Genomic DNA, 25,233 nt, shown 5'->3' with positions numbered 1-25,233 from the left:
ACACTACATACTTCACATGACGTCAGAGTTAGTACGAGTAGTAGGAAAGGATGCGGTTTGGAACAGACCCATCGTCTCTGCTTTAGCTAGACTCAACGGTTGGGCGTAGGTGGAATTTAAGGAAAACATTTAATGCTCATAGCGCTCACAGGAAGTAGTGGAGGAACATTTGCCAGGATGTTCTACCGCTGCTTTGCTGGAGCGTTGATGTGCATAAACCCTGATAATGCTACTGGTGTCTGGGGTTACGTACTAAACCGACTGTGTGCATGTTTTTGGCAGACGTCAGGCAGCTCTGTGGCTCAGTAGCTGGCTCTGCTCCTCTCTACATCACAGACTTGTATGTTAGGGTTAGTGCTTCCTGTCTGTGACCTCCATCACTGACTCTGGAGTGTTTTGTTTTGGGGGTGATAAGAAATGACAGTAAATAAATGTTAATCCTAATCTCAGTCATACACCAGTGTTCAGAGTAGAGACACATTTTGTTGGTGTGTTCATATTTAATGTGTGATGATGATCAGGTCGCCATATTGATCCTTTGATGTTGAATAAAATGTGATAATAAGCATCTGAGGTTTCTTCCTTTTAACACTCCTCGAGTCAAGGAAGGAAGGGAGGGAGGAAGGGAGGGAGGGAGGGAGGAAGAAAGAGGGGAAGGAGGAATGAAGGAAGGGAAGGAGGAAGAAAGAAGGAAAGGAGGGAGGAAGAAGGAAGGAAGGAAGGGAGGAATGAAGGAAGGGAGGTAGGAAGAAGGAAGGAAAGGAAGAAGGAAAGGAGGAATGAAGGAAGGGAGGGAGGATGGAAGGAAGGAAAGAAGGAGGGAGAAAGGAAAAGAGGACGCTTCTGTCCTTCCTTCCTCCCTCCCTCCCTCCCTCCCTCCTTCTTTCCTTTCCTTTCATTCCTTACTCCCTCCCTCCCTCCCTCCTTCTCTCTTTCTTTACTTCCTCCCTTCCTTCCTTCCTTCTTTCCTTTCCTTTCTCCCTCCCTCCTTTCCGTCCTTCTTCCTCACTTCTTCCTCCCTTCCTTCATTCCTCCCTCCTTTCCGTCCTTCTTCCTCACTTCTTCCTCCCTTCCTTCCTCCTTTCCTTCCATTTTCCTCCCTTACTTCTTTCAGCCCTCCTTTCCTTCCTTCCTCCCTCCCCTCTTCCTTCCTTGACTCGAGGACAACAGGAGAGTTAAAGTCTTCAACTGTTTCTCAGCCGTTTCATTTGAAACCAACACTGTCAAACAACCCTGCACTCTTTTATTCATCTTCAATTTTATATTAAGTGGTGACTTGTCTGATGTTTCATATTTAATTGGCTTTAAAAAAAAAGGTCTCTCAAGGTCTTAAATCTTCCTTTATGAAACTTTAAGACAATGTTAAAGTGGTATAACCGAGGCCATCGATGCACCAAATTAGCGTGTGACATCATCTAATCCTCCTGACAGGAGAGAGAGAGAGAGGGGGTGGGGGGGGTGGGCAAAAGATCTGTTTTAAAATCAGCGAAACCCCCCCTGAGCAGCACCGCAACTAACAAGGGCTATAAAATATAAAAACAGTGATCACAGGCATCACAGTACATTCGACAGCAATATATTTCAAGCATGTTCAACATGGGGATACCGTTAAATGGCCCTAATAGCCGGAAAGGCTGTCTCTTTGTCTTTTGGTGAATCCTCTGAGACTACTTGGGAGGGAGAGAGAGAGCGAGAGAGAGAGAGAAAGAGAGAGAGAGAGAGAGAGAAATGGGGCAGAATGGGCTTAAGAGGTTTAGCAGCATTTGTGCAGCAGGTAAAATGGCCTGACAGTGAAAAACCTGCAGAAAAGCTGATTTTGGGTCCAGAGGGACGGCGCATTAATACAGGCATCAGGGAGAAAAGAGCCTGGCTTTGCATTCAGGCTTCTCAAGGCAGCAATTTACATCATTACCCCCCTGACAATATAAAGAGGTATTATGAATATACTCACATGCACCAAGATGAAAAGTGAGAAAAACACACACACAGATACACACACACACACACACACACAGATACACACACACACACACACACACACACAGCTGAAAAAGAACAGACACTCAAGACAGAACTAGCTCATACTGAATACAGTAAATTAACAAGAACATGTCTCCTAATCTCTCTCATACATACACACACAAACACACACACACACACACACACACACACACACACACACACACACACACACACACACACACACACACGCATGCACACACACACACACACACACCAACTTCAGTCTGTGCGGCCATCATTTCAATTTACAACAACTGCAGTCGTTAAACACAACTATAATCAATAAGCTGTTTAAACCACACCCTTTTTTTCTCCTGACCCAGACCACTGCAGAGCTACACACACACACACACACACACACACACACACACACACACACACACACACACAGACACAGACACAGACACAGACACACACACACACAGACACACACACACACACACACACACACACACACAGACAGACGATGGGAGAACTAAGCTACACATGCTGAGGATGTCAACATTACATTGTACAACTTAATACCTCTTATGTAATGTCCAATCCTAACTGAGAGAGCAAAAAATAAAAAATAAAAAAACATGGTAAATTCTTCCTCTTTGTGTTTTTCTGGGTGTTTTATGGTTTTATGAGTTAGTGTCAGTAATAAGATGACAGGAAGAACAGACATGAAGCAAAGATCTTGCAGCAGGATTGATGGATTTTGACAGGAAATGCTGCACAGGGATTAAGTGAAGCTGTTGCTTTTATATGAAGAAGTCTGCAAAAATACTCCATTGGAAGAAAGTACTGATGATATAAGATAATATTATAAACCCTTACATGCAAACACTTCTTATTTCTAGGATGCACCAACACACTGTATGAGATAAACAATTTAAAATATGCACTTAAGTCAGCGTATTCATCTGTGAAATCTTCTGATAGCTGAGTTTTTAAAATCAGCTAAATATTCATCGATGACTTAAAGCTACTCTATCTGTTCTCTACCTTTTGACACATATGCAGTTGTACTCTCCTGTAAATACACTTTGATATGTAAACATGTCACAGTCCTCATTTAAAGGGGAGGAAGGAAGGAAGGAAAGAAGGAAGGAGGGAGGGAGGAAAAGGAGGAAAGGAAGAGCGATGGAAGGAGGAAGGAAGGAGGGAGGTAGGGAGGGAGGGAGGAAGGAAGGAAAGGAAAGGAGGAAAGAAAGAGAGAAGGAGGGAGGAAAGGAGGAAGGAAGGTAGGAGGGAGGAAGGAAGGTAGGAGGGAGGGATGGAGGGAGGAAAGAAACAGAGAAGGAGGGAAGGAGGAAAGGAGGGAGGTCAGGAGGGAGGGAGGAAGGAAGGACAGGAAAGGAGGAAAGAAAGAGAGAAGGAGGGAGGAAAGGAGGAAGGAAGGTAGGAGGGAGGAAGGAAGGTAGGAAAGAAACAGAGAAGGAGGGAGGAAGGAAGGAAGGAGGAAGGAAGGAAGGAAGGAAGGATGGAAGCGAGGAAAGAAGAGAGAGAGGAAGGAGGGAAGGGAAGGAGGAACGAAGGATGGATGGGAGGAAAGAAGGAAGGGATAGAGGGAGGGAGGAAGGAAAGGAAGGGAGGAAAGAAGGAAAAATCAAAACAGACGGGGTCAATTTGACCCGGGAGGACGACAGGAAGGATAAGCTGCTGATTAGCTTCATTTGAACTGTTTGGACTGTTAACCTTCCTGTCGTCTGTCTTGACTGTTCATTCCTTCCACCCTTCCTTCCCTCCTTCCTTCTTTCCTTCCTCCCTCCTTTTCTTTCTTCCTACCCTCTTTCCTCCCTTCCTCCTTTCCTTCCTCCCTCCCTTCTTTCCTCCTTTCCTTCCTTCTTCCTCCCTTCCTTCCTCCCTCATTTCCTTCCTTCCCTCCTTCCTTCTTTCCTCCCTCCCTCCCTCCCTACTACCTTCCCCCCTTCCTTCCTTGACTCAAGGACAATAGGGACTATACCCTCTTTCCTCCCTCCCTACTACCTTCCCCCCTTCCTTCCTTGACTCAAGGACAATAGGGACTATAGCAGCAGCTGAACATCTTTAGAGTGTGAAGGTGATTTTCTGAAGTGTTGCAACTTTATTCATAACTGATAAATATATCATATCAATAATACATTCATCAGTTATGCTTGTAAAGCCTATTTATTCTCTTTTTTTTTTTTTTTTTTTTTTTTACATTTTTTGCCTGTCTTTTTTAATCTTGTGCTGGACTTAATCTTTTTAAGTTTTTTTTCTTTTGCCAGACTTTTTTTTTTTTTTTCTTTCTTTCTTTTTTGCCTGGCTTTTCAATCCTCACAATAGGGCTAACGTTAGCTACTTCAGCTAACATTTGCTAACATGAGAACATTTAACTATAGGACAATGACTTGCTTTGCCTGATTATTTGATAAGTGTAAGTGAAATAAATTCAACAATAGTCTGACTCTGTGTTCGTGGTGGAGCCGAGGAGAGCAGCAGGTTGAGCCAGCTGTCAATCACACCTGTCAATCAACGCCCGCCCACACACACACACACACACACACACACACACACACACACACACACACACACACACAGCAGACATCAAAGCTAATATAAGTCATCACATCTGATTAACAGAGCTGTCATTTCCAAAAATGAAGACTAGCACACTTTTTTTTAGAAGACCAGAATGACTCGTTGAAATAAGCTTCAATACTAGTTGCTGCTTTGGTGTGTTTTTCTTTAACCTTCATGTCGTCCTTCCGGGTCAAACTGACCCCGTTTGTTTTGACTGTTCCTTCTTTCTTTCCTCCCTTCCTTCCTTTCGTCCGTCCTTCCTTCCTTCCATCTGTACTTCCCTTCCTCCCTCAGTCTCTCTTTCTTTCCTCTGTCCTTCTTTCTTTCCTTCCTCTTTTCCTTTCTCCCTCCTTCCTTCCCTCTTTCCTTCCTTCCTTCCTCCCTCCCTTCTTTCCTCCATCCCTCCCTTCCTCCCTTCCTTTCTTCCTCCCTCCTTTCCTTCCTTCTTCCTCCCTTCCTTCATCCCTTCCTCCTTTCCTTACTTCTTCCTCCCTCCTTTCCTTCCTTCTTCCTCCCTTTCATCCTTCCTTCCTCGGTCCCTTCTTTCCTCCATACCTCCCTTCCTCCCTTCCTCCCTTCCTTTCTTCCTCCCTTCCTTCCTTCCTCCCTTCCTTCATCCCTTCCTCCTGTCCTTACTTCTTCCTCCCTTCCTTCCTTGACTTGAGGACAACAGGAGGGTTAACACAGTTGAAGGTATGAGTGAGTGTCCCTGCAGCGCTGATGAGGATTAAATGAGAAGAGAAAATGAATTCCTGCTGTTTTATCTGTTTCCCTCCATCGTCCTCTGCTGTCACCTCTCCTGTCTGTCTCTCCTCAATCCATCTTAAACCTCATGATCTCTCTCTCTCTTTCCTTCCATCTTTTTTTATCCCTATTCCTTTCTCTAAGGGCTGGGCGATATGGTCAAAATCAAATATTACAATATTTTAGACCAAATATCTCGATATCGATATCACAACAATATTATAGAGATGACTGTCGATGCTTTACACTATGAAATCTTTAATAAATAATCATCAGTAATGTGGATATAATGACAAAGTGGGTAAAAAGTAAATATAACAGAAAAGCTACAACAGTCTGGTAAGTTCAGAAAATTACATATTTTACTGTAATGCAGCATTTCTTTTTTTTTGTTTTTTAAACTTATTTTTTTTTATTGATTTTAAGATTAATACACAGAAAAAAGGTTCTTCACAAACATCTACACACCAAAACAAAAACCAAAAAACACATACCAATAACCAAGAATAAATTAGAAAAAAATAAAATAAAATAATAATAATGATAATAATAATAATAATAATATTTTTTAAAAAAAGTAATAATAACAATAAAAATAAGTAAGTAAATAAATAAATAATAAAAAAATAAAAATAAAAGATCATAATATAATAAAAAAATAAAATAGTAATAATAATAATAAAAATAAGTAAATAAATAAAAAAATAAAAAAAATGAATAAGTAAAAATGTAATGCAGCATTTCTGATGACATATCCAAAATCTAAGATGATATCTAGTCTCAGCCCTCTACTCTACTTCCTCTTCTTTCTTTTTACTTCCCATCCTTCTTTTATTTCCTTACTCCTTTCTTGCTCTCGTCACTTATTGATCAACACTTTCTTTCAGTCTCGGTTTTAACAAGCAGCCCCCCCCCCTCCCCCCTCCTCCTTTTGGTGTGGTTCAGGGTTAGGGAAATAAAAGGTAGCACACAGCTGTCACCGCTCCTCCTGCTTGTCTCCCAAAGGTCCAGCACGGACCTCCAGTAATGAACCAGAGGGTCCTTAGAGTCCTCTTTCCTGTTCCTCCCTCTCTCATCTTTTACCTTTATCTCTTCCTTTAGTCCTCCCTCATTCTTCCTCCCTCTCTCATCTTTTACCTTTATCTCTTTCTTTAGTCCTCCCTCATTCTTCCTCACACTCATCTTTTACCTTTATCTCTTCCTCTAGTCCTCCCTCATTCTTCCTCCCTCTCTCATCTTTTACCTTTATCTCTTCCTTTAGTCCTCCCTCATTCTTCCTCACTCTCTCCTCTGGTAATTACAGCTAGAGTCTTGAGATTAAAAAGAATATATATATATATGTTCCTCCTGAGCAGTGAGTTGACCCCTGAACTCAAAGCAATTACATGTGATAGAAAAGGAGGAAGTGGCTGTAATGTGAGTTATTTGGCTGTTTATTTGTCTCTGTGTTAGACGTCTCCCATCTGTTACTTTCAGACTCCTTCCCTGCAGGATTCTCTTTCCCTCCCTCCTTCCTCCCTTCCTTCCTTCCTTGACTCGAGGCTCCTTCCCTGCAGGATTTTCTGTAGCTTTGCCCTTTTTTAATGTTACTAACTGTTTACTGTTCCTTCCTTCCTCCCTTCCTTCCGTCTGTCCTTCCTCCCTCCCTCTCTCTTTCCTCCATTCTTTCTTCCTTCCCTCCTTCCTTCCGTCTGTCCTTCCTCCCTCCCTCTCTCTTTCCTCCATTCCTTCTTCCTTCCCTCCTTCCTTCCTTCCTTTCCTTCCTTCTTTCTTCCTCCCTTCCTTCCTTGACTCGAGGCTCCTTCCCTGCAGTGTTTTCTGTAGCTTTGCCCTTTTTTAATGTTTTTTTATGAGAGCTAACTGTTTACTGTTCCTCCCTTCCTCCCTTCCTTCTGTCCTCCCTCCCTCCTTCTCTCCTTCTTTCCTTCCTCCATCCCCCTTTCTTCCCTCCTTCTTTCCTTCCTTCCTTCCTTCCGTCTGTCCTTCCTCCCTCCCTCTCTCTTTCCTCCATTCCTTCTTCCTTCCCTCCTTCCTTCCTTCTTCCCTTCCTTTCCTCCCTTCCTTCCTCCTTTCCTTCTTTCTTCCTTCCTTCCTCCCTCCCTCCCTCCCTCTCTCCCTCCCTCCCTCCCTCCTTTCATTCCTTCCTTCTGTCCTCCCTCCCTCCTTCCTTTTTCCTCCCTACCTCCCTCCCTCCTTTCATTCCTTCTTCCTCCCTTCCTTCCTCCTTTCCTCCCTTCCTTCCTTCTGTCCTCCCTCCCTCCTTCCTTTCCTTCCTTCTTCCTCCCTACCTCCCTCCTTTCATTCCTTCTTCCTCCCTCCCTCCTTTCATTCCTTCTTCCTCCCTTCCTTCCTCCTTTCCTCCCTTCCTTCCTTCCTTCTGTCCTCCCTCCCTCCTTCCTTTCCTTCCTTCTTCCTCCCTTCCTTCCTTGACTTGAGGCTCCTTCCCTTTTTTTAATGTTTCTTTATGAGAGCTAACTCAGTGCTGTAGCTTTTCAAGCACTCAGCAGTTACAGTCTTCACACTGTGCAGCAGCAGAAGCTCCAATCTCCTACTTTATTACCTTTAGCTGCATCAATCTCTCTAATGTTACAGTCCTTTCAAACATTAGAGGTGAATCTACAGAGAGATAATATTTCAATCAGCTGCACTGAGCTCAGGTGAGACGTAGAAAGAGCGAGAAGATGAGCGGCATATTGATCCGAGAGCCGTTTCCCAAAAGCATCTAAAAAAAAAGCTGAGATGTAAAATAAGATAGAAAACCTTTATTTAATCACCCAAAGCGTTGAATTTAATACAACATGACCAATAATGAAGGTCGGTTTAACCTAACACAAACAGGAAATAGATAAATATATACTGTAAAAGTACAAACATAGAAATCTTAACCTTCATGTCGTCCTCCCGGGTCAAATTGACCCTGTCTGTTTTGACTGTTCTTTCTTTCCTTCCTTCCTTCCCTCTTTCCTTCCTCCCTTCCATCCTTCTTTCCTCCTATCCTTCCTTCCTTCCTTCCTTCTTCCTCCTGTCCTTCCTTTCCATCCTCCCTCCCTCCTTCTCTCTTTCCCTCCTTCCCTTCCTCCCTTCTTACTTCCTCCCTCATGTCTTTCCTTCCTCTCTCCTTTCCTTCCTTCTTCCTCCCTCGCTTCCTTCCATCCTCCTGTCCTTCCTCCCTCCATTCCTTCCTTGACTCGAGGACAACAGGAGGGTTAAAATGAATGTGTTTCTTCATGTGTAGAAAATAATAAAAGCATCTAAAACTGAGAAGGAAATATTAAATGTGTTAAGAGTCATTTTCATAATAATTATTCTTTACTTTGGGTAAATATGTTTTTCATTGTGCTCAGTAGATTTTACAGATAGTCTGTTTTGACTGTTCCCTTTTTCCTCCCTTCCTTCCTTCCCTCCCTCCTTTCCTTCCTTCTTCCTTCCTCCCTTCTTCTCTTCCTCCCTTCTTCCTTCCTCCCTCCTGTCCTCCCTTCTTCCTTCCTTCCTCCCTCCTGTCCTTCCTTCCTCCCTCCTTTCCTTCCTCGCTTCCATCCTCCCTCCCTCCCTTCTTCCTTCCTCCCTCCATCCTCTCCTTCCTCCCTCCTCCTTTCTTCCCTTCCTTCTTCCTCCTGTCCCTCCTTCCTCCCTCCTGTCCTTCCTTCCTCCCTCCTTTCCTTCCTTCCTCCTCCCTCCCTTCTTTCCTTGCTTCCATCCTTCCTTCTTCCTCCTGTCCTTCCTCCCTCCTGTCCTTCCTCCCTCCTGTCCTTCCTTCCTCCCTCCTTCCCTTCCTCCCTTCTTCTTTCCTTCCATCCTCCTGTCCTTCCTCCCTCCATTCCTTCCTTGACTCGAGGACAACAGGAGGGTTGAAATGAATGTGTTTCTTCATGTGTGGAAAATAATAAAAGCATCTAAAGTCTAAGAGTCATTTTCATAATAATTATTCTTTACTTTGGGTAAACGTGTTTTTCATTGTGCTCAGTAGATTTTACAGACAGTCTGTTTTGACTGTTCCCTTTTTCCTCCCTTCCCTCTTTCCTTCCTTCCTTCCCTCCCTCCTTTCCTTCCTTCTTCCTTCCTCCCTTCTTCCTTCCTCACTCCTGTCCTTCCTCCCTCCTTCGTCCCTCCCTCCTTCCCTTCCTCCCTTCTTCCTCCCTCCCTCCTGTCCTCCCTTCTTCCTTCCTTCTTCCCTTCTGTCCTTCCTTCCTCCCTTCCTTCCTTGACTCCAGGACAACAAGAGGGTTAAAATGAATGTGTTAAATTTTTCCAAAGCTTCATGTGTGGAAAATAATAAAAGCATCTAAAGTCTAAGAGTCATTTTCATAATAATTATTCTTTACTTTGGGTAAACGTGTTTTTCATTGTGCTCAGTAGATTTTATTCATAATCTAATCCTACCAACAATAATAACCATGTTTAGAGCACACATGTTTTCCAGGGACTGAGATGTGTTTACCACATATTCTCCAGTATTTGCATATTCATGAGGACCTAATGACCAAAGTGAGGCAGTTGCCAAGAGCCGCCCGCCTCCACCTACATGCTAGGAAAATGAGTCCAGCTCTGCCATATGTGCACACTTGTTAGGAGAGAGCTCACAGATGCAGCTGCTTTTATCATCAGCTGCTTAAGACCCACTTCTGCATCAATCTGCAGCTCAAACACCAGAGTATGATATAACACAACACCACACACCACAGCAGCACTTTCCCACTTGAAGTGTTTTTCTGCATAAATGTCGCTTTTACTCGCTAATCAGCTTCTATCAAGAACTGACTGAATTCAGAAGTGAGAGAAATATTTTTTAAATGACATCAAAGTGTAAAAATAATGTTGATTATTAATCTTCCTGTCGTCCTCCCGGGTCAAATTGACCCCATCTCTTTTGACTGTTCCTTCTTTCCTCCTTCTTTATTTCCTCCCTTCCTCCTACCTGCCTCCCTGCCTCCTTTCCTTCCTTCTTCCTCCCTCCTTCCTTTCCTTCATTCCTGCCTCCTTTCCTTCCTTCGTCCTCCCTCCCTCCCTCCTTTCCTCTTTCCTTCCTTCTTCCTCCCTTCCTTCCTTCTTGCCTCCTTTTCTCCCTTCTTCCTCCCTCCTTCCTTTCCTTCATTCCTGCCTCCTTTCCTTCCTTCTTCCTCCCTCCTTCCTTTCCTTCATTCCTGCCTCCCACCCTCCTTTCCTTCCTTGCCTCCTTTCCTTCCTTCTTCCTCCCTTCCTTCCTGCCTCCTTTTCTCCCTTCTTCCTCCCCTCCTTCCTTGACTCGAGGACAACAGGAGGGTTAAGTTAAGTTGAAGTAGTTCTCTTATTTTGCTCGGACAGTCTTTACATTTGGAAAGCCATGTTGCATCTATGTATGCATCCAGTGGGGCATCATAATGTAGGAGAATACAATAGGAGATATGTTATGTTGTTAGTTTTGGTGTAAAAAGCCTGAATATATCGGTATCGGAAATTAAGAGTTGGACGATATCGGAATATCAGATATCGGCAGAAAAGACAATATCGAGCCCTACTAAGGATTATTAATACAACTGAATGGTGATATCACACAACTAATATTATAACTCCTTTATTTTAGACTGTCTGGCAACATCAAACACACACACACACACACACACACACACACACACACACACACGGTCATTTGTCCTGATGTTCTTGATGACTGCTGATGACTTCCTGTTTGGTTAAATGGGTAGCACTCAACCTCTCTTCTCCTTTACCCCCTTTCTATGAAACATGATACTCAACGATACCTCAATGAGATGCTTCAGATAGACCCTGATCCTCCTCTCTCTCTATGTGTGTGTGTGTGTGTGTGTGTGTGTGTGTGTGTGTGTGAGATATCTGATTAGGAGAGGCATCCTATTTAATGATGGCAGGCGCGTACCATAAATAAGTGACTGAGTACTGAGCTGCAAATCAAATCAACCAGCCAATCACACCGGTCCTGAGTTCATCTGCAACCAAAAAAAAAAAAAAGAAAACGTCTCCTCACCTCCGACAGACGGCTTTTAATCAGCTGGCCTATAGGCTGTGATGCATGGAGGGGTAAATGGATGGAGGCAGGAGGTGAACGGAGGGGTGGAAATACGCTCAGGAGGAGAAATCTGTTGTTCTTTTGAAAAGAGGATGGACATTTTTAGGAGTGTGATTAGTTTCCTGCTCTTTATTTTAAATTTAGAGATGTTTATTGCAGTCAATTTTCAGCCATTTCTCGTTAAAGTATAATTATCCACTAAAATGACATATAACGTGTTCAAATTGGGTTTTTTTATTTATGGAGTTACACAACTTCTGACTGGATTAACTGGTTCACTCCATCAAAACAGAAAGATGGAAAAGAGGAACTGGGTCATGTTCCTATAATGTTTGTGTGTGTGTGTGTGTGTGTGTGTGTGTGTGTGTGTGTGTGTGTGTGTGTGTGTGTGTGTGTGTGTGTGTGTGTGTGTGTGTGTGTGTGAGAGAGGCTCAAATCAATAAAACATGATTTTTCTGATTAGAAAATAAAAGCGAGGCCAAGTTCTGATTTATGAGGGAAAATTAGTGTCAGAAAATGAGCAAATTACAAGAGATGGTTCATATTTTATGGCATCTGTTCATTTATGATTTCTACTGATTTTATAGGCTTTAGATTAGATGCTTGACATTTGCATAATAAATATTTGTTATAATAAAATTAAAAGCTTTCGAACTCAAAATAAACTCCTTATTTAATTCACTGAGTATGGAAGACTGATGATTTTCCTTTGGTATATCTGGAATCTGCTCACATTAAACATATGATTTCTACTAATTTTGCAGACTTTTCATTAGATGCTTGACATTTGCATGCAAAATATATTTGTTATAATAAAATTAAAAGCTTTAAAACTCAAGATAAACTATGTCGAGTATAGAAGATTGATGATTTTCCTTTGGCATATCTCTTATTTCTATCTCTACAGTTCACATTACATATATGATTTCTACTGATTTTAGAGACTTTATATTAGATGTTTGACATTTGCATGCAAAATACATACGTTATAATAAAATTAAAAGCTTTCAAACTCAAAATAAACTCCTTATTTAATTCACAGTATAGAAGATTGATGATTTTCCTTTGGCATATCTGGTATCAGTTCACATTAAACATATGATTTCTACTGATTTTATAGAGTTTGCATTAGATGCTTGACATTTGCATGCAAAATATATCCGTTATAATAAAATTAAAAGCATTAAAACTCAAAATAAACTCCTTATTTAATTCAGTGAGTATAGAAGATTGATGCTTTTCCTTTGACATACCTCTTATTTCTATCCCTACAGTTCACATTACACACACTGATTTTATAGGCTTTACATTAGATGTTTGACATTTGCTAATTATCTGTAATACTAAAATTAAACATACACATTATAAAGCTTTCAAACTCACAGGAAATTCATGTTAAGTTCAAATGCTGAGTGTATTTCTGTAAGTAATGTTCTGAAATAGAGACACATATTTCTCTTAGAGTCCATCACTTCCTGTTTGTTTGGAATAAACAGCTGATGGGAACGATGCTGATGGTGTAACTCACCCCTGCGTACACACACACACACACACACGCACACGCACACGCACACGCACACGCACACGCACACGCACACACACACACACACACACACACACACACACACACACACACACACACGCACACACACACACACACACATACATTTAAACCTGGAACATTGTGGTATAAAACCTAACGTCATGATGTTGAACTCCAGAGAGCGAGGACAGAGGTGCGAGGTCGACGTGACACAACCAATCAAAATCTATTCCGGCAGAACGACCAATCCCGACAAACACCTCGCTCTGCCTCGCAACCAGCCCTCGACTCCCGGCTGATGTCAGGACGCCGGCGGGGAAACACTCACATGTCACGTTAGGCTAGATGTGCATATATATTTATATATATATATATAAATTCCATGTATGTGTGTGTGTGTGTTCATGAGTTCCCACCTTTATAAGGACCAGGGGAAGTTTTAGTGGATATTTAGCAAAGTGAGGACTCTGAGACTGAGTTCAGCTTTTCTACCGACACAGAATATTAACCCTCCTGTTGTCCTCGAGTCAAGGAAGGAAGGATTCAAGGGAGGAGGAAAGGAAGGAAGGAAAGGAAGGAAGGAAGGAAGGACGGACGGAGGAAAGAAAGAAGGAGGGAGGCAGGAAAGAAGGAGAGAAGGAAGGAAGAAGGAAGAAAAGGAGGGAGGAAAGAAAGAAGGAGGGAGGAAATGAAAGGAAGGAAGGAAGGAAGGAAGGAAGGGGGAGGGAGGAAAGGAAAGAAGGAGGGATGAACGAAATAAGGAAAGTAGGGAGGGAGGAAGGAGAGAAGGAAGAAAAGGAGGGAGGAAGGAAAGAAGGGAGGAAGGAGAGAAGGAAGAAAAGGAGGGAGGAAGGAAAGAAGGGAGGAAGGAAAGGAAAGAAGGAGGGAGGAAGGAAAGAAGGAGGGAGGAAGGAAATAAGGAAAGTAGGGAGGAAGGAAGGAGGGAGGAAGGAAGGAAGGAAGGAAGGAAAGGAGGGAGGAAGGAATGTTTATATATTAAAAAGTGTTTTTTTTTTTTTTACTAAATCTGACTTTTACAAACTATCATTGGATTTTGCTGTTTGCCCTGCAATGTCCATTACTGCTACTTTACTTTAATTTGTATGTGATTGATTGATTGAACTTACTTGTTTGCACCGGAGGGGAGAGTAGTCCAATTTTGCTGTACTATTCTATTTGGTATGATTGTGTAATGACCATAAAGATTTATATCTTATATCTTATTTTACAATCCATAATAAATATATCAGTTATCAGCTGAGATGCTAAACATTTCGGTTGTGAGTTTCAAACCAGAGAAACATTGACAGGCTTTATTCTCCTTTTCTTCCTAAGAATAAATGTGTTCTTTTATTTTTTTGACTATTTGCCTTTGACTTTATAAAATACAACACTTACAAAGTTGACATTTCATGGAGCATCCAAAACAGAAACGGTTCATTCTCAGTAATTTCATGGAAATCTGTCTGTATTAGATTTTGAAAGTACGAATTTCAGGCTGACGGTGAGCAAAAAATATGAGGATTCCTCTCAACTCAAACCTCCAGCCATGCTTTGTTTATTGTTGAAGGTAAAAGTCTGACCTGATGGTGTCACTAAACGAAAGGTCACTGAAATCATTACAAATCATCCTCAGAGGAATACTCGATAACCGTTGCACATTTCCTGACAATCTGTCTGCTAGCTGTCCAGATCCATTGCTCTTGAGTGTCTGTGCTCTGTCTCTTCCTCTGTGTGTGTGTGTGTGTGTGTGTGTGTGTGTGTGTGTGTGTGTGCGTGTGTCTCAGCATGTATGTGTGTGTCTCAGCATGCATGTATGTGTGTATGTGTGTGTGTCTAAGCGTGCATGTATGTGTGTATGTGTGTGTCTCAGCATGCATGTATGTGTGTATGTGTGTGTGTCTCAGTATGCATGTATGTGTGTGTCTAAGCGTGCATGCGTGTGTGTGTGTGTGTGTGTGTGTGTGTGTCTTAGCATGCATGTGTGTGTGTGTGTCTCAGCATGCATGTATGTGTGAATGTGTGTGTCTCAGCGTGTCTCAGCATGCATGTATGTGTGTATGCGTGTGTGTGTCTCAGCATGCATGTATGTGTGTATGTGTGTCTCAGCATGCGTGTGTGTGTGTGTGTGTGTGTGTGTGTGTGTGTATGTGTGTGTGTGTGTGTGTGTGTGTGTGTCTCAGCATGCGTGTGTGTGTGTGTGTGTGTGCGCGTGTGTATGTGTGTGTGTGCAGGTCTATTAGATCAAATACATCAGACTGGGTCATTACCAATCCTCGGGACAATCTCTCATCCTCGCCTTGTCCTGCCATCGGAAGCCACCGAGGTCACGAGGCCCGGACGCCGAGTGCTTCTCGTCTTTCGCTCACGCTCGTCTGACATGGCGAGCGAGATAGGACTCATCGTGGTAATTATCATATCGCCTTTCCACCGGCAGATATATGGCGCTCTAATAATGAATGTACCATCAATGGGGGGAAATGCATATGAGGAGAACGATCGATGGACAAACGAGCCGTAACGAGGCGGAGGAGCAATAAACGCCGACATTTATACATTTATATAGAACAACATCAACCGTGATAAAGCCGAGCTGATTGAGATTATGTTACTAAATGATGTTTCTAGTCAAATCTAAAAAGGGCCGATGATTCACCAAATTAGATAGAGTGGTATTAGATAGTATTTGATAGTCTGCAGCAGGAAGGTCAAGGTTTTAGTTTTTGTTGCATCTAAAACATTTTCATTCAAGGGCCACATACAGACCAATTTGATCTCATGTGGGCCGGATCATTAAAAAGATGGAGGGAAGTAAGGAAGAAAGGAAGGAAGGAAATAAGAAGGGAAGGAAGGAAAGACAGAAGGAAGGAAGGGAGACAGGAAGAAAGGACAGAAGGAAGAATGGAAGGAAGGACAGAAGGAAGAAAGGACGGACAGATGGAAGGAAGGAAGGGAGACAGGAAGAAAGGAAGGAACGACAGAAGGAAGAATGGAAGGAAGGACAGAAGGAAGAATGGAAGGAAGGACAGAAGGAAGAAAGGAAGGACAGATGGAAGGAAGGAAGGGAGACAGGAAGAAAGGAAGGAAGAATGGAAGGAAGGACAGAAGGAAGAAAGGAAGGACAGATGGAAGGAAGGATGCGAGACAGGAAGAAAGGAAGGAAGAACAGATGGAAGGAAGGAAGGGAGACAGGAAGAAAGGAAGGAAGGACAGTAGGAAGGAAGGACAGAAGAAAGAAAGGAAGGAAGGACAGAAGGAAGAATGGAAGGACAGATGGAAGGAAGGAAGTGAGACAGGAAGAAAGGAAGGAAGGACAGAAGGAAGAAAGGAAGGACTGATAGAAGGAAGGACAGAAGGAAGAAAGAAAGGAAGGACAGATGGAAGGAAGGAATGAAAGAAGAAAGGAAGGAAGGACAGATGGAAGGAAGGAAAAAAGGAAGGTAGGAAGGACAGATTGAAGGAAGGAGCACTCGATGGCAAGTGGGCCGGATCGCACCCCTCAGCGGGCCTTATCTGGCTTGCTTGACTTTGATTGACAGGTGACACTTGGTAGGGGGCGGGGCTTCAGCGTTTGGGAGCAGAGAAAGAGGCTGATTTTTACACAACTTTGAAGCCTAATTTCATATATTTGGTGATTTTTTTTTAATCATTCAAATTTGGCAGGGTGGTTAACAACACACTTTTCTGTGGTATGTCAAACTCAGAACACATATTTATTCTTACTTTACACAAACTTTAAAGACACCTTTTGGGAAAAAATGCTGCAATAGTTTGCAATAGTTTAATTAAGTTTAGTCAATAATCACAAAGTCTTAATAATCCCGTCCTTTAAGGCACGAGTGTTTTGGCACAGCACCGATCCACATTACCCTCGAGTCTCCTCATGGAATACGATGATAAAAACATAAAAAGATAAATAATATGAACGATTATAGGTTTCTTTAACCTTCGTGTCTGTTTTGACTGTTCCTTCTTCATCCCTTCCTTCCTCTGTCCTTCTTTCCTTCCTTCCTCCCTTCCTCTTTTCCTTTCTTTCCTCCCTCCTTTCCTTGTTTCCTCCCTCCTACCTTCCTTACTCATTTCCTTCTTTCTTCCTCCTGTCCTTCCTTCCTTCCTTCCTCCAGCCCTCCTTTCCTCCCTCCCTCATTTCCTTCCTTCCTCCCTCCCTCATTTCCTTCCTTCCTCCTGTCCTTCCTTCCTTCCTCCCTGCTTGCTTTCCTTCCTTCTTTATTCATCCCTTCCTTCCTTCCTCCCTCCCTTCTTTCTTTCCTTCTTCATCCCTTCCTTCCAGCTGTCCTTCCTTCCTTCTTTCCTTCCTTTCTTCCTTCCCTCCTTCCTCATTTCCTTCCTCCCTCCCTCCTTTCCTTCCTTCTTTCTTCCTCCCTTCCTTCCTTCATCCCTCCCTCCTTTCCTTCCTTCTTCATCCCTTCCTTCCTCCCTTCCTTCCTTGACTCGAGGACAACAGGAGGGTTAATTTGACTCTTTTTTTGTAACAGGAAATGAAGTTAAATCAACTGTATAGCCCTTCATCATCCTTTCATCCATCAGTCCATCCATTCATCCTCTGCTTAGTGTCTTTATTCATCCGTCTCCCTCAATCTGTCAATTAGGCCAAGCTCCATTTTCTCAACACTGTACTATAGTCTCAAGTTCAACATCAGTTAACCAGCCAGCTTTGTCTGTCTTCACTCTCCCCTCATTTTTTCCCCTGTTCTGTCACTTCTCATGACAGAGGAGTGGGGGAGCGTTCAGAAAAAAAAAACCCTGCACCCTCCGCATGACAGTCATCTTAAAATATCACCACTAAAAGTCTACTTCAATTTAATGGATCATAAGGCTGCAGCGTGAATATTTAGTATGTGTGTGTGTGTGTGTGTGTGTGTGTGTGTGTGTGTGTGTGTGTGTGTGTGTGTCTGCCGCCTGCAGATTTAATCCGGCGCTGTATAATTGATGGAGAGACATTGGAAAACTCAAAGATCATTAAATGCGATGGCAGATTCGCCAAAACAATCTTCAGAATGGTTTATGCTCAATTTCCTGCCAGGGATGTACGTCAACGACTGCGTCTAGAGATGATGATGATGATGGTGGTGATGATGATGATGATGGTGATGGTGATGATGATGATGATGCAGCTGTACTTTACCTCATTCATCCCAAACACCTAAGCTGACTTACTCAGCTACAGTAGATGATGTGGTATAAATGAAGCATTGTGTTATTTCCACAGACTGTATAAAAGAAATGGACGTAACATCCGTGACGTCACCCATTGGTTTGTGGACTGCTGCTCGGAAGCCAATAGTTTCAAATCTGGGCAGCGCCATCTTGAAAATTTCAGGTGCATGCTGGGAAAAATAAAAACACAGATTCTACTTATATGGGCATGAGGCGGGGCCATGAGCGGAGCGGGGAGGTTGCTATGGTTGCGAGGGCTGGATCTGGAGGACATTGGTCAATCAACCTGTCAATCAGGACGTAGCCACGCCCTAATGCATACCCTGCTTTATCATCACATATAAAATCAGGGAGGCCAAAATGTCCCAAATGAACATCATACTGCATTGAAGAAGGCTTTAAACTAGCGATTGAGACCATAAACACATTTTGAAAACGTTTACTGAGGTTAGAAATCAAGTGAGAAGTTGGTGAATTCTCCATTGACTTGTATAGAGACGGTTGCCCCCTGGTGGCCTTTTGATAGAATGCAGCTCTAAGTTACTTCCACGTTGGCTTCATTTCAGAGGACCGGAGCTCCCCGTCTGGTTAGATCATGCAGAAGTCGTAGTTACACACCAATCACAGCCGGTTCTTATTATTATCATTCTATAAGTTTTATCTTCTAATCATTTTTTTGTCTGTTTATTTTGTCTTTTAATATCTTTTTAATCTAGTTTTAGTTCTGCTTTTATGTCATTTTACTTTTCTTTTGTCTTTTGAATCTATTTTAACTTGCTCTAACTTTTAATAAATCAACCCTTTCTCATATTTAACGTATGTATTTAATTATTTTACATGTTTAATTGTGTATTTATTTTTACTTATTTTATTCCTCTTGCATGCATCAAATCAATTTTTGTCTTTTAATTTAATTAATCAGCTTGTCAATCAAAGCATGTTGAACTACACTATCCTGTATGAAATATACTATATAAATAAAGTCTGGTAAAGCTTTGCCTCCACCTTTCTGGTTCAGAGTTAAACTGGTTAAACTGGAATTAAATATTTATCTGCATTGCCCTCCCTGTTTTAAAGTTAGCATGCTGCTCCTTCATCCAGAGAGGTTCTTACAGCGGAGCCTTTGGCGCCGAGCTAAACTGTTTCATCTCCACTTGTTCCCATAAATGGTTTCATTTATTTTTGGGGAGGCTCCAATCAGGAGATCAGCGGTTTGATTCCTGGCTCCTCCTGTCTGCATGTTGATGTGTCCTCGGGTAATAATACACTTAACCACAAATCACTCCTGATGGCTGTGTGTGTGTGTGTGTGTGTGTGTGTGTGTGTGTGTGTGTGTGTGTGTGTGTGTGTGTGTGTGTGTGTGTGTGTGTGTGTGTGTGAATGTTAGTCATCAGAGTATAAATGTGTGTGAATGAGTGTCGTCCTCCTGGGTCAAATTGACCCTGTCTGTTTTGACTGTTCCTTCTTTCCTCCCTTCATCCCTTCCTTCCTCCCTACCTTCTCTCTTTCATTCCTTCTGTCTGTCCTCCCTTCCTCCCTCCTTATTTCCTTCCATCCTTCCTTCCTTCGTCCTGTCCTTCCTTCCTCCCTTCCTCATTTCCTTCTTTCTTCATTTCCTTTTTTCTTCCTCCCTTCCTTCCTTCCTTCTACCCTCCCTCCCTCCCTCCTTTCCTTCCTTCTTCATCCCTTCCTTCCTCCTGTCCTTCCTTTTTCCTTCCTTCCTCCCTCCCTCCTTTCCTTCCTTCTTCCTCCCTCCTTCTTCCTTTCCTTCCTTCTTCCTGCTTCCCTCCTTACCTTCCTTCTTCCTCGACTTGAGTACAACAGGAGGGTTAACAGTGGAGATATTGTAATTGTAAGTAACATCCCAAAATAAGATTCATTTACTAGTGTGAGGACAGGAATAATAAATGCATGTGTTAAAATTATAAAATAAATAAATTAAGGACACAAGTAATTTACTAGAGAGCATTTTCCCAGTGGGATGAGTTTGCAGAAGTTATAGAGGAAAAAGTGAAAAATGACAAAGATTAATAGTCAATCCAACAGTGAAGCTTCTTTCCAGGCTTCAAATCAGTCTGACAACTTCTCTCAGATTAAAATCCTTCAAGAAGAATTTATCATCTGCTACTATAATAATGACATCATCACCATCACCATCATCACCATCATCATCATCGTCATCGTCATCGTCATAGTCGTGTCACTTCATCATTGCTGCTCATTTTTTAAAATATACTGCTAATGTTTGTTATGTAACTTGAAGGAAGGAAGGAAGGATGGAATGATAGAAGGAATGAAGGAAGGAAGGACAGAAGGGAGGAAGGAAGGAAGGAAGGACAACATGAAGGAAAGAAGGAAGGAATGAAGGACAGAGGGAAGGAAGGAAGGAAGGAAGAAACAAAGGAAGGAAGGAGGACAGAAGGAAGGAAGGAATGACAGAATGAAGGAAGGAAGGAAAGAAAGACAGAAGGAAGGAAGGAAGGAAGGAAGGAAGGATGGATGGATGATATGAGGGAGGAAGTAAGGAAGGACAGAAAGATGGAAGGAAGAAAGGAAGGAAGGAAGGAAGGACAGAAGGAGGGAACATTTACCCTTACAGATGAAAACATTGATTAGTAAATCAGAAACTTTGATTTAAGTAATTAAAATAGTTACATTACTTATTACATTTTAAATAAAGTAACTAGTAATCTATTACATCTCCATAGTAACCTTCCCTTCCCTGCTCATCATAGGTTTTGTTCATGTATTATTTGATCCATAGTTCAGTTCCTGTTCAGACAGTTTGAGCCTCTGATCCATTCAACAGTAGAACTTTTCTCTGCATGAACGATCCTGAATGTGAACTTGAGCTTCTGTTGTTTCCTCTAATTAAAACAAGGAAGGAAGGAAGGAAGGAAGGAAGGAAGGAAGGAGCGCTTCTGTTGTTTCCTCTAATTAAAACAAGGAAGGAAGGAAGGACAGAAGGTAGGAAGGAAGGAAGGTGAGCTTCTGTTGTTTCCTCTGATTAAAACAAGGACACACTCGTAGGAGCCAAACGTGTCTTCTGTCAGAGGAATTCATTCAACACTCAAACTTTCTCTCTGTTTATTGATCTGACTCTATAAATCCTCTCTGGGTTTTACTAGTGGTTGCCAATAGCGATGAAAACAATTAGTCCATCTAGTCCAGGGGACTTTACCTCATTGAAGGAATGAATGAAGGAAGGAAGGAAGGAATTAATGAAGGAAGGAAATAAGGAATGTTGGAATGATGAAGGAAGGATGTGAGGAAGGAAGGACATAAAGGAGGGAGGAAGGAAGGAAGGCAGGACAGAAGGAAGGAAGGAAGGAAGGATGGAAGGGGGGAGGGAAGGATGGAAGGGGGAAGGACAGAAAGGAGGAAGGAAGGACAGAAGAGAGGAAAGAAGGACAAAATTAAGGAAGGACAGAAGGAAGGAAGGAAGGAAAGTTGAAAGGAACAAAAGAAGGAAGGACAGATGGAAGGAAGAACAGAAGGAATGAAGGAAGGAATTAATGAAGAAAGGAAGGAAGGAAGGAAGGAAGGAAGGAAGGAAGGATGGAAGGAAGGAAATAAGGGAGAGAGGGAGGAAGGAAGGAAGGAAGGAAGGAAGGAAGGAAGGACAGAAGGAAGGAAGGAAGGAAGGACAGAAGGAAGGAAGGACAGATGGAATGAAGAAAATTTGACTTTATAATAATAAAAAATCACCCAGCAGCTGTTTCCTTCCCTCTCTCCTTTCCTTCCCTTTGGATCTCTCTGGACCTCTCTGAGCTGCTTACCTGGATCTTGATGGGCCAGCTGAAGTTGGACACGTAGACGTAGAAGGTGATGTTGTGATGGAGTCTGAAGTTGAACTTCTCACAGGAGAAACTGTCTCGATGCTCTTTGATGTTGGTTCTCGCTATGATCGGCATCTCCTCTCCTGAGATGGTTCCAGCTGGGAGAGACGAGGCACAAGGCACTTTATTAAATATACTGATTATTTTCCTTTTCTTTTTTTTTCTTTTTTCTTTTTTTTACATATTATGCAAAACAAACATGAATAAATATCTGTAGATCAACGACAGATTGCTGATCATATTCTACCCTCACAGTTTGAATTCCTCTTAAAAAGTGTCTATACCTAATTTTCCATTCATTTTTTGTGCTGTTTGAGCGACTTTAAAAAAAAGTAATCAGATTTCAGAGTAAAAGAAAAACATCTGGATTGTTTTTAAAGTTGTTAAATGTAAAAAAAAAAAAAAAAACGTGTCACATTTTGATCCAAACAGTATGAAAGCAGGGGTGTCAAACATGCGGCCCGTGGGCCAGAATCAGCCCGCTGAGGAGTCCAATCCGGCCCACTTTCCTTCCTGTGTTCTTTTCTTTCCATCTTTTCATTCTTCCTTCCATCTGTCTTACACTCCTTCCTTCCTTTGTTTTGCGTTTCTGTCTTCTCTTCCTTCCTTCCATCTTTCTGTCCTTCCTATCTTCTGTCTTTCCTTCCTTCTTTCCTTCATCCATCCTTCCATCTTTCCTTCATTTCTTCCTTCATTCCTTCTGTCTTTCCTTCCATCATCTGCCTTTCCTTCCATCATCTGCCTTTCCTTCCTTCCTTTCTTTCTTTCTTTCTTTCTTCCTTCCTTTCTTTCTTTCTTCCTTCCATCTGTCATTATTTCTTTCTTTTTGTTTTTCTTTCCTGTCTTCCTTCCTTCCATCCTTCCTTCCTTCCTCCCATCTTTCTGTCCTTCCTTCCTTCCTCCCTTCCTTCCTTCATTCCTTCCTTCCTTCCACCCTTCCTTCCTTCCTTTCTCCCTTCCTTCCTTCCTTCCTATCTAATTTGGTGATCAAGGTCTCACCTTAACTTGAATGAGTCTCTTCACATTGATCACTGAGGCCTGATCCATTTAAGGTGGACTGAAACAATGCTCGTCTTTCTAGTATCGGAGGCTTTACGGGGCTTCGCGAGGCTTCGTGAGGAGTCTTTGATGAATAACTGGGAAAACTCTTGAGTCTGACATTCATTTTAAATTCCCAACATCTCACCTTTGTGGTTTCAGGTCATTTCTCAGTCTGGTGTCTTTAGTCTAATTCTGCTTTCTGCCAAAAACATCTCTTCCCATCCAGGGCTGGAACCCAACCGGAAACTAATCACAACTGACATTAAGACTCTCTAACCCACCTCATTTAAATCATATCAATATGTTTGCTATAAAATCACTCCTTCATACAGGATTCCTTCCTTCCTTCCATCCATCCATCCTTCCATCCTTCCTTCCTTCCTTCCTTCCTTCCATCTTACTTTCCTTCATCCATCCATCCATCCTTCCTTCCTTCCTTCCTTCTTTCTTTCCTTCCTTCCATCCATCCGTGTTTCCTTCTTTCCTTCCATCTGTCTTCCCTTCCATCTGTCTTTCCTTCCTTCCTTCCCTCCCTCCCTCCTTCCTTCCTTCCTTCCTTTCTTCCTTCCTTCCTTCTTTCCTTCCATCTGTCTTTCCTTCATCCATCCTTCCTTCCTTCCTTCCTTCCATCCTTCCTTCCTACCATCCATCTGTCTTTCCTTCCTGCTTTCCTTCCTTCCTTCCATCTGTCTTTTCTTCCATCCATACTTCCTTCCTTCCTTCAAACCTTCCTTCCTTCCATCTGTCTTTTCTTCCATCCTTCCTTCCATCCATCCTTCATTCCTTCTTTCCTTCCATCCTTCCATCTGTCTTTCCTTCCTTCCTTCTTTCCATCTGTCTGTCCTTCCTTCCTTCATTCCTAACTTCCTTCCTTCCATCCTTCCATCTTTCTGTCCTTCCACCCATCCTTCATTCCTTCTTTCCTTCCATCCTTCCATCTGTCTTTCCATCCATCCTTCCTCCCTTCTTTCCTTCCATCTGTCTTTCCTTCGTGCCTTCCATCTTTCCTTCCTTCCTTCTTTCCTTCCTTCCATCATTCCTTCCTTCCTTCCTTCCTTCCATCATTCCTTCCTTCCTTCCTTCCATCATATCAGTTCGGAGGCTTTACGGGGCTTCGTGAGGAGTCTTAGATGAATAACTGGGAAAACTCTTGAGTCTGACATTCATTTTAAATTCCCAACATTTCACCTTTGTGGTTTCAGGTCATTTCTCAGTCTGGTGTCTTTAGTCTAATTCTGCTTTCTGCCAAAAACATCTCTTCCCATCCAGGGCTGGAACCCAACCGGAAACTAATCAAAACTGACATTAAGACTCTCTAACCCACCTCATTTAAATCATATCAATATGTTTGCTATAAAATCACTCCTTCATACAGGATTCCTTCCTTCCTTCCATCCATCCTTCCTTCCTTCCTTCCTTCCTTCCTTCCATCCATCTGTCTGTCTTTCCTTCCATCCATCCATCCATCCTTCCTTCCTTCCTTCCATCCATCTGTCTTTCCTTCCATCTGTCTTTCCTTCCTTCCTTCCTTCCTTCCATCCATCCTTCCATCCATCTGTCTGTCTTTCCTTCCTTCCATCCTTCCTTCCTTCCATCCTTCCATCTTACTTTCCTTCATCCATCCATCCTTCCTTCCTTCCTTCCTTCCTTCTATCCATCTGTCTTTCCTTCCATCTGTCTTTCCTTCCTTCCTTCCTTCCATCCATCTGTATTTCCTTCCTTCCATCCTTCCATCCTACCATCCATCTGTCTTTTCTTCCTTTCTTCCATCTGTCTTTCCTTCCTTCCATCCTTCCATCTTTCTGTCCTTCCGTGCTGCCTTCCATTTTTCTGTCCTTCCTTCCTAACTTCCTTCCATCCATACTTCCATCCTTCCTCCCATCTGTCTTTCCTTCCGTCCTTCTTTCCATTTGTCTGTCCTTCCTTCCTTCATTCCTAACTTCCTTCCTTCCATCCTTTCATCTTTCTGTCCTTCCATCCATCCTTCATTCCTTCTTTCCTTCCATCCTTCCATCTGTCTTAACTTCCTTCCTTCCTTGAGTCTGACATTCATTTTAAATTCCCAACATCTCACCTTTGTGGTTTCAGGTCATTTCTCAGTCTGGTGTCTTTAGTCTAATTCTGCTTTCTGCCAAAAACATCTATTCCCATCCAGGGCTGGAACCCAACCGGAAACTAATCACAACTGACATTAAGACTCTCTAACCCACCTCATTTAAATCATATCAACATGTTTGCTAGAAAATCACTCCTTCATACAGGATTCCTTCCTTCCTTCCTTCCTTCCTTCCTTCCTTCCTTCCTTCCTTCCA

General features: G+C 42.5%; 1 protein-coding gene across 1 annotated transcript in view; it reads right to left on the bottom strand.

The window, feature by feature from the left end:
• Nucleotides 1-25,233, bottom strand: part of atrnl1a (attractin-like 1a) — a gene marked incomplete at its 5' end in the record, with an annotated part of 358,740 nt that overhangs the window by 169,160 nt on the left and 164,347 nt on the right. The window contains 1 exon segment of the mRNA XM_053333595.1: nucleotides 21,821-21,978. Coding sequence (XP_053189570.1) covers nucleotides 21,821-21,978 — 158 coding nt within the window.

Source organism: Scomber japonicus, chromosome 14 (genome assembly GCF_027409825.1).
Source record: "Scomber japonicus isolate fScoJap1 chromosome 14, fScoJap1.pri, whole genome shotgun sequence".
Classification (NCBI taxonomy): domain Eukaryota; kingdom Metazoa; phylum Chordata; class Actinopteri; order Scombriformes; family Scombridae; genus Scomber; species Scomber japonicus.
This window is presented reverse-complemented; position numbering and strand designations above follow the sequence as displayed.